General features: G+C 38.2%; 1 protein-coding gene across 1 annotated transcript; it reads left to right on the top strand.

Annotated features, from left to right (window-relative positions):
- The first annotated feature begins 526 nt into the window (after positions 1 to 526).
- On the top strand, positions 527 to 9,053 carry LOC128520903 (zinc finger protein with KRAB and SCAN domains 7-like). Its single transcript, XM_053495341.1, has 5 exons — positions 527 to 659; positions 2,657 to 2,840; positions 3,524 to 3,639; positions 5,597 to 5,740; positions 7,031 to 9,053. The coding sequence occupies exons 2-5, from the start codon at positions 2,684 to 2,686 to the stop codon at positions 7,835 to 7,837; spliced, it is 1,224 nt and encodes a 407-aa protein (XP_053351316.1). The 5' UTR covers positions 527 to 659; positions 2,657 to 2,683; the 3' UTR covers positions 7,838 to 9,053.
- Positions 9,054 to 9,863: the final 810 nt, after the last annotated feature.

The following is a 9,863-nucleotide window of genomic DNA, read 5'->3' as shown; positions in this document are numbered from 1 at the left end:
CTGCTAAGAAGCGCCAAGCAATTATGATGGATACAAAAGTGAAAATAATTGACAAAAAAGTGGCAGACATTGCTTGTTTTTTTTAACACAAATCGCTCAACCATCGGCACGATTCTAAAGAACAAGGGCAAGAGCACGGATCATGTTAGATTTATACTGTCTATATTTTATATCGTTAGTGTCCCATTACATAGACAATGTTCGTTGGACTTATGAAACTCGTTCGTATGTTGGGGATTACTGTATAATGTATTAAATGATGTATTGTTTTGCAATTATGTAAACGTACTCTGTGAAATACAATGCTATTTTTTGGTTTATTGAAAGGTAGCATAAAACCTCACGAAATAACTTGAGCCATGACAAGAACAACCACCGGTCACAATAGCACAGCTCAAGCTTGTATCCGAATCAATGATTCAGACAAAGAGTCGGGTTTTTTTTTTTGTTTTGTTTTTTTGTGAACCGAACCATATGATCCGATTTACCTGGGGGAGGCGGAATTTGGGTCACGCATGCGCAGTTGGCCCCTATTAACTCCACGCCTGGAGCTAACCGTAGGCTACAGTAACGGCTGCCCACTTGCGCCCCCTTTACACCAACTGCAGGAGTAGTTTGTGCTGGTGTTTTCCCTCCATAAAAAAGTGCAGCTATATAAGGTAAGCGAGCAGTAACCCTCGTTGTTTGTTGTTTACCGTTCCCCCTTCCCGGGATTGCTAAATATTTTGTACGCGAACCGAATTGTTAAGGCGTTGCTTAGCAGCCAGGTTGCTAACAAATTCGGGTCAACAGTTGGCTAGTTTAAATTCTGAGGGTATTAGCTTAGCTTGGTGACAAATTAGCTACAGCATACATACATACATACAGGATGGTTTGTTCTGGGCCTGGAATTCACGCAAAAGTTAGCTTTTATCATTAACCAGGTATGAGCTGAATCACTGGAGCACATGCCCGCCGTTTGCTCGGACTGCTGGCGGTGTGTTTTTCCTGCAGCTGGGACAAGGCCATGTCACCAGGCCCCGGGTTGTTAGCGACGAGCTAGCTAATGTCTAACTCTTTCACAGCTCATTACTAACATACGTTTTACCTGCGCTTTATTTGACTCTTCTGGTTATTTCTTTTTCTGTTCTTTAACTTTCCGCACATTTAGTACAAATCAATCATTTACATCTGTCCTGCTTGCTGTTTAGAGCTAACTGGCTAATTCGTTAGCTAGCCGAGCCGTCAATGGTGGTGGTGGTGGTGGTCACGGCAGGATTTACATGACTCTTGAACTTTTTTTTTTTTTTTTTTTTGAAATATTAGTTACGAACTCCTCCTGGCAATTTAATTACGTTAGCAGGACAGGCTACACCAACAACCAGGTCCACTTTGTGATGAAAGGAAAGTTTACCGTAATACACAAGAGTGCCTTAGGAGTAATGTTAGATAGTAAGAGGTGAGGGCTTCAAACCATAATAAGAGTCTGTGTAAAATCTCCTCTGGTCTCACTACAGCTGAGGAAAGACTGCAAACTTGGTGTACTTCTCTGAACTTTTACCACTATTGTTTCTCAAGTCTAAACTTGCCTCTTAGGTGTGTACACGTTTAAAGATCAACTTCATCATGAAGCAGCTAATTAGTACGCAGAGCTTAGCCTGTAAGATCAATCCACTCTATCTGATGTCACTCACATGAGTTGAGGCTTAGGTGTCGAAAAGGCCTTTACAGTTCAGTACAGTACAGTGTGAAAGGAAACACAGTTCCTTCTGGACCAAACAACATAGGTTAAAAACTAGCTAACTAAGACATCTAATTAGCCGAGACAAAACAGATCTAAATTTATTATACAAAAAAAAAAGACAACATAATGTGCACGTGCAATAAGAGAACACGACAAACAACATGACAATCCAATGTTCTGGTAATGAATTGCGAACTGTAAACATTTCTTGTAGTTAGCAGCGAAGACCTAAAGACAGTTCTCACAATTAATATTGTGCAAAGCCGTTATAAAGCAGGTTTTTATGTGAAATTTGCTGAATGGTTGTTGATTGTGTTTGCACGTGTGTGTGTGTGTTTATCAGTTCTGTTTTTTTTTTTTAAGTGATTAAGTTTATCTGAGTGAGTGTTTGTTTTCTTATTGCTATCTCAGGAGTTTTTCTTTGCCACGTTTGTCCTCGGATGATTGTTACGATTTAAACATATTTCTTTACAACTCACTTGCTCACTCATCGTCTATACTGCTTTATCCTGTATACAGGGTCCCGTGGGGGCCTGGTATCTATTCCAGGGGACTTGGGGCCAGTCCAGCACAGGGCTCACACTTGCATGCTCTTTCATACACTATTGTCAATTTGGGAACACCAATTAGTCCAATCTGCATGTTTTTGGACTTTGGGAAGTAACTCACCAAGCACATTTGGTGAGAACCTGCAAACTCCATTCGTGCAGGCCCGAGGCGGCAATCGAACCTCTGCCCCTGGAAATGCAAGGCCACAATCCTACCTTCTTTTACAAAAAAATAAATAAATCTCTGATGAAATTGTAACATCCCTAAGAAGAACCAGACTTTAAAAGAACCTATTTTCATCTGTCCAATAATGGAATAAAAAAAACTTTACTTAATAGTCTTATTGTTTGATAGTCTTGTAAATATCCATGTGTTTCTTTTCAGTTGTGCATGTCCATATAGGCCTTCAGAATGGATTCTGATCTACTGAAGATCGAGGAGATCGTGATGGGAGGTGGAGAGACGGCTGCCACTGCTGATGTGAATGCCGAGAAAGCAGGGAAGCCGTACACCGCGATCCTTCTCCCTGATCCTCCTCGTCCTCTTCCTCCTCCTGTCATTCAGTCCTGTAAGAACTGCTTTCTGTTCTCACCTGTGAAGATGCTCAAGACAATCAAAGCAAAGTTAGACTGAGTATAATAATATTGATTATAGTGGGGTTGTATTGTTTTTTTTAGTATCGAACAATTCCTGACTTATTATTAATTGTCCCTGGATCCATTAATGACACTTCTGAGCATGGATCAGTTTTCACATCCTGCTCTGGAGCATTAAATTTAATTTCCAAATGCGTGTTGTGTCTAACAGCTCAGATATTATTTTTGAGGCACATGTTTTGGCATTTGTAAACGGCTTCTTGTGATCCTAAGGTTTCACTGAAGCTTAAAGCCGTGGTCTATGTGAAAGCGTGTGCTGTTAGTCTAATTACGATGCCATTTTTACATACTTCTGCTTTTATAATAAACATTTGCGTTTTATGCAGGTTTAAATGATCAACCAGTAAAAAAAATAAATAAGAAGGATTACACGGGATTAAATGATGTATCTAATAACTTTTTCGGTTCATAGATTAGGAAATATGCATACGTTAATAACTAGAATAAAAAAAGATGGGACAATTTGAAGCTTGCGTCTGTCTGTTCAACTAAAGGAAATGTAATCATGGAAAAAAAGATCAGGTTTTTCTTATTTACAGTAATAACTGTAGGTAATTGTTTTGGGGGTAAAAATCTATTTTTGTTCAATTCACAGACCAGCATGAGAGCTTGCAATGTTTCCAGTGTTTTATAACCTTCTGCAACTCTAAAGCCAAAGAGAGGCATATGAAGAAGAGTCACCGTGAAGAATACAAACAGCAACTGCAGCAGGTTAGTTTAAATCCTTTTAGATGACCGAGTTTCTTGAAAATTTTAACCAAGGTTGTTGTACACATTCATTTTTAAAAGTGTATTAATACCAACAATTGTTTAGTCCAATACAAATCTACTTATTAACATTTACTTGTTAAAGAATTTAATGCTCTGTGACGTTAGACTAGTGTATGTTGCGCCCATTTGAACAAGCAATACTAAATGAGGGCGATCTAGACATATTTCATTACAGACTACAAAGTAGTAGACTACTGTGCTATGAAGCTACAGGTAGGTGTTACAGCACTATCTGACTATATGACTGTGTAACTAGTCATTGATTACAGACGTGGTTCTCAAAGTGTGGGGAATACAGACATGACAGGTGGGGCGCAATGAATGGGAGGGAATTAGTGGAAAATAATAGGAAAGTACCTATTCTAATTCATGCTTTTCTTTATTGACAATAAAGATTGGACACTCTAAACTAAACAAACACACGCAAAGAAATGGATCATTAATACAAGTAAATTAAAATAACGTCAGAGAAAAAGTGTAACCGTAGTGCAACAATAACGGTTTAACGTCGGCATGTTAATTCCAGAGGAACAATATATAAGAAAACATTTGTTATTATTTATGTAATTTCATTTATTACAATGTGTATGCTGGATGTGGATGTTTCTGTATTTTTGTTAAAAATTAATATTTTATCAGGCAGTACTAGTCTGGCATTTCTAGTTTCCAGTTTGGCAACAAAGTTGCTTTTTGATCCTTTAGGCGCTGAACAGAAGGGAAGATCAGTATCGTTCTACACTTCTTGTTGGTGTGCAGCATTTTACAATGATCCCTAAATCATTCGTGCGCCGTAGAGAATAATGGTGTTTATGCTTTTAAACATGTATAATTTAAGGCAGATGTTGCTTAAAGACAATGTAGAGAGGAAATATACGTGGGTATCTTATTTGCTTATTAGCTATTGAATTCAGAGATGCGAATATAAAACTATAAAACCGCGGACACAAACCGGGTCAGTAGCGTACTGTATGTAGTGAGCATAATCACGTCAATGGGTACGTTTGTTGCATGGACCACAAAAAAGTAGGTGATTCAGCACCTGCAGCCTAATCAACCAAAAAGCCAGTCGAAAGGAAAACATGATGAAGCCTATGTTGCGCTTGGATTCACGGTGGGGATGGTGGGGGCAGAGAAGAGACCTGTGAGACCTCTAGATAAGTGACGAAGTAAGCTTGTTATAACAATTGCACGTTTATTTTATCTGTTTTGAACTTATAGAAATTGATAGGGATGCACCGAAATTTCAGCCGCCGAAAATTTTCGGCCGAAATAGCATTATCGGTTTCGGTCGAAATGTAAGAAAGCGCCGAAAATACAAGCCGAAATTGTTGCCACGCCTCTCCCATCCTCCCGTCTCGTTCGCGCTGTCATTATGCATCAAACACGGAGTATGTCGGCGGTTTGGAAGCAATTCAAAGTTTCAGATGAGGACAGCAAAGTTGCAATATGCAACATTTTTTTAATACAAACAAAAATATATATATTTTAAACGTTTTTTGATGAAGCCATTTTCGGTTTCGGTATCGGTTTTCGGCCAAGTGCATCCAAAAATTTCGGTTTCGTTTTCGGCCCAGAATTTTCATTTCGGTGCATCCCTAGAAATTGATACTTCAATAAATAGTAAACTTGGCCGATTTCGTTATCATTTTGTTGACAAGTGGGGCTTAAAAATTCGCCCACTCCCTTAAGCAGGGAATGACAGAAAATGTTTGAGAACCACTGGATTACAGCAATACCAAACAATAAAATGTAATATTCCCTATTGTTTAATATTATTAAAGTCACTTGTTTGTTTTTGTTTTTATTGAATGACAGTGCTTTTCTGAATATAGAGCTGTTAAATTTTTTAGGGAGTTGTATTTTATAAAATTATAATGTAATTTTGTCTTTCCTGTAGTGTGACACACTCTTCACCTGTTATGTGTGCGACCGCACGTTTCCATCCTCCGAGGAACTAACTCTACACCAGTCCACTCACAACAAGGAAGACAAGCCCTTCAAGTGTGTTCACTGCAAAGAGAGCTTTCGTACATTCTCGGAGGTACAGGGATATTCCTATGACTTTCTTTGGCGTCATTGCATGTGTCTGTGTCCTTAGAGCATAGGCTGGTTTTGACTCCTGCTGCTCATCATCTTGTGTAGCAGTTTGGAAAAATCAGATGCAGCTACTGTACATCCTGGTCAAACAGGAACAAAATTGCTTTCTAAACGTACCTGGATAAGGAGCCAGTTTATTAGGTTCAAAGAGTTTAAAATCGGTCTGTCTAAAGAATAAGTTGACAGCACCAACCTGATTGAGCTAATTAGCTATCATTTCCATACCAGTGATCAGTCAAGTATGGAACAGCAATGAATCTCATGTTAAATGTTTTTTAACATGCGTCACACAGATGCGATGATTTCAAGCCCATTACAAAAATGTGTGATATTTCTCATGTGTAATCAGAGGTGAAGGGTAACTAAGTACATTTACATAGTTTCTTTACAGAAGTATAGATTTCACATATCTGTATTTAATAAGTAGTTTTATTAGATGCTATTTTTTTATTTTTATTTTTTTACTTTTACACCACTATATCCTACAAATATTTGTACTTTCTACTCCAGTACATTTCTGCATAATATTCAATTAAATTTTATTTGTATAGCGCTTTTAGCAATTGTCATTGCCGCAAAGCAGCCGTGATATTGCATCACATACCCCGAACGGTGCGTAGTATTTGCACCTGCTGGCTGTTATGCATAATTGCATGATTTGCCTTCCCTAATTATGTATCAGGTTTTTGAAATCAGAAGAGGAGACAGTTACAGATACTGACGAGAGAGACAGACTTTTTTGGCTTGACAATGCTGTTGTAAGCTACTGATATTGATACTATATGTATGTGTGAAGGCGATTACTTTTGCTTAAGTAGATTTGTAAGAAAAAGATTTTTACCACTGCTCGAGGTGTTTGAAGTCGATCACAAAAATCAGAATAGCCGACTGGTGTGTGGGTTACCGTGATCTTCAATTTAAAGCATTATATTTATTGCTTGTTTATTTACTATGTGTAGCTGTAAAAATAAAAAAATAACTATTTTAAACAGGAGTACACAAATATAATTAAGATCTAAGAAAGTATTATTAATTTAAAACTTCAGGAAGGCAACATATGCGCCATATTCCATTCTTTTATTATTTCATATAGATCATAAAGAAACTGAAACTAATATAATGCTGTCCTATTAGTTTTACCTAATGCTGTGGTAACTAACTTGTATAGTTTAAATCAGTTTTTTTTTTTTATCGGCCCTGTTTAATTGGTCAGTTTGTCTTCTCATGTCCTTAGTTGACCACACACCGACGGCAGGTGTGTCCTGAGCGTCACTTTGTATGTAAAGAATGCCCCGAGACATTCCGGAGCCCGGCACTTCTCCGTACACATCGTCTGGCTCAGCACGCTGCACCCGCAGATGGAAATGACACTGACGATGCAAACAAAACTTACCGTTGTGGTAAGTGTGGCAGGGGTTTTGAAGATGAGTCCGAGCTGCTGCAGCATCAAGAAAACCACGCCTCTGACCAGCACTGCAATGGCAGCGCCCCAATCAAAAGGCGCGGCCGGCCTCCCAAAGCCGAAACTAGCACAGCGACTGGAGAAAAGAAGCAAAAGCTGAGCAAAAGTGAAGAAACCGAAATAGCGGAGACGCCTGAGGACGTGCCAACACCAACAGCAGCACCTGAAGCCGAGGCTAAACCCAAAACAGCGGGAAGGCGAGGACGACCACCGAAATCTGGCGTGCAGGATTCCAACCCTGACGAAGACAAATCCGACAACAAGAAACCAAAGGCGGCTTCTCCAGCAGCTCGCCAAATCCCGTGCACAGAGTGTGATCTCGTTTTTTCTGCACCAGCTCAGCTCCGAGCACACAAAAAAGAGAAGCACACACAGCGCAAACCACATCCATGCCAAGAATGCGAGGAGAGCTTTAACCGTGCTGAGCAGCTGGAGGCCCACATGGCTCGCGCACACAAGGCTGGCCGTTACTCCTGCGCAACATGTGGCAAGAGCTTTGGTCGAGAGAGCAACCTTAAAGCCCACCAACAGAGCCATGAAAAGGAGGAAGAGAAGTCTGCTGGGGCCAATAAGAGATAAGCTGTGCATAATAGAGGAACGAGGGTTTGACAGAACAGGGGAGAGGGTTTCAGTTGTTTTAAAGTGGACTTTAGTGAAGGAAGGTGAGAGAAATGTGTTTTTGTTAATATGCTTTGAGTGGGTGACTTTCTGGAGTGTTTTATGTGGAAACTGGAAACCCAAAAGTCTCAAATGGCTTCATTTCATTTTGATGTTTTTATAGATGTGGCATAGTATATGGTTTGGGCCACGATTTAAATGTATAGCATAATCAAACCCATGTCTACAACATGGCAGAACTGTAGGGGCATGAACCTGATTATTAATAATAAAGAAAAGCCCACTCCTAGTGAAAGGCTTTAAATTTGGCTTTTATTTCAATATTTTAATGTAATTTTTTTATAACTATCACGAGTGAGTTGAGTTGTTTTTACATGATTTTTTAGAGGTTTGGGGAAAATGGTATGCCTAAGTGGAATTAGTCTTCATCAATTAGAGAACTAGCTGATTATTTAATTTCCTGATGCTACTTTTAAACTTTGTTACCAGCGACTACAGTTTCAGAGCTGAGTGATAAGAGATGATTTTCCATGTTTTCCCTGAGTTTTTTTTTTTTTTTTTTTTTAGAAAAAACTAATTTCATTTGTTTATAATCTGATCTGTGCCTCCTAACCCTGATGATGCGACAGGATGCCATGTACAGAACCTGTTGCTATGTAGGAGTGAATTCAGTCTCTTTCCAGTTTGTTTTGAGAAGAGATGCCTGGTCTTTTGTTTATCTGAGCTAACTTTTTAAAGGTGTATGTACATGTACTCCATTAAAATCATGCAAACTTCAACCAGCAAAGATATTACTTTGATTACTTAGTGAGAATTGTTCATTGTGAACTTTTATATGGCCTTTCATTCTATCATAGTATTGCAGGTAAATTTTTGAGACTCTTAAAATGATGCACAGAATAAGTTTAATTGTTTTAATTTGAATCAGAAGAGTTAGCTCAGGTCTGTCTGTGTTACCAAGCAAGTTAAACTGTTTCATATGACATCTGTAAATTAATGCCTACACAGTGGCCCTGTGTTTTGATGATGATTTATTTTGGATGATTTTTTTTTTTTTTTTTTTAAGTAATGCACAAACCTTGACCACTGTATCCATCTGGAAAAAAATGTATTCTGCTGTGTCTGCAGTGTAATTTCCCCATGTTGGCTAAAATTAAAGAATACCACCTTAAGGAGATGTTTTGGAATCAGTGTGCAAATGTTTACGGTCCAGAATTTTGTCTATTCTGATTCAGACACTTTAAGTAAGATAAAGCTTACAATTGATTAAATAAATAATCAGTTAAACAAATTCACTTTAAAGTCTACTACAAAGCATGTGGTAGAAACTGACAGTTCAGTTCTTCATTCTGTAGTTTTAGTAATTTAGATGTGTAATGATGTTAAAAGCTAAAACATTTACTGACTTAACAATGTCTCTTCATATCAATCCATATAGACTACAGTGTCCTTTGGGACAAATGAGAAATAAATAATATAATAACTTGTGACAGGAAGTGAGTTTCAGTGCCTGAAAACACTTCAGTAATTTCACTGTACTTGATTGTTATATAATGCTTATATTGAAAAAACAAAGGAATTAAAAGCTAAATTAGCATTCAAACTGCAGTAATGGCATGGTGGATAAAAATGTGACCATCATCTGAAGATCCTGGCTTTATACACCAGTCTAATGTATCAGATATTAGATTAGATGCTCATGTGTGACAAGATAGCCTGATTGCAAAAGTGTGACTTTCTGATTCAGCAAATGGATGGCAGCTCCAAATTTCAAGTTTTTTTTTTTTTCAACAACAAAAGTTAGTCGTCTAACAGCATTGATCAAACAGTTTGGGATTAATTACAGCTGTGGTGCTGAACAGTTAGCTCAAGTCTCTCGATTGGCTAGAATCAGATTTTTCCTGATAGCCTTATGCATTCGGTAATAATTATTTAAAACACTATTGTTATTAAAAATATCTCTGGTATGCAGCCCTAATTATTTGAG

The sequence above is a fragment of the Clarias gariepinus genome, chromosome 4 (assembly GCF_024256425.1).
Source record: "Clarias gariepinus isolate MV-2021 ecotype Netherlands chromosome 4, CGAR_prim_01v2, whole genome shotgun sequence".
NCBI classification, from domain to species: Eukaryota; Metazoa; Chordata; class Actinopteri; order Siluriformes; family Clariidae; genus Clarias; species Clarias gariepinus.
Note: the sequence above shows the minus strand (reverse complement) of the source record. Positions and strands in the feature narration are given on the sequence as shown.

Excerpts from the sequence above, each read along its gene's own strand:
- LOC128520903 (XM_053495341.1), top strand. The coding sequence starts at position 2,684 with ATGGATTCTGATCTACTGAAGATCGAGGAGATCGTGATGGGAGGTGGA. Across the intron at positions 3,640-5,596 it reads ACAAACAGCAACTGCAGCAG|TGTGACACACTCTTCACCTG; the intron begins GTTAGTTTAAAT and ends TCTTTCCTGTAG. Across the intron at positions 5,741-7,030 it reads GCTTTCGTACATTCTCGGAG|TTGACCACACACCGACGGCA; the intron begins GTACAGGGATAT and ends TCATGTCCTTAG.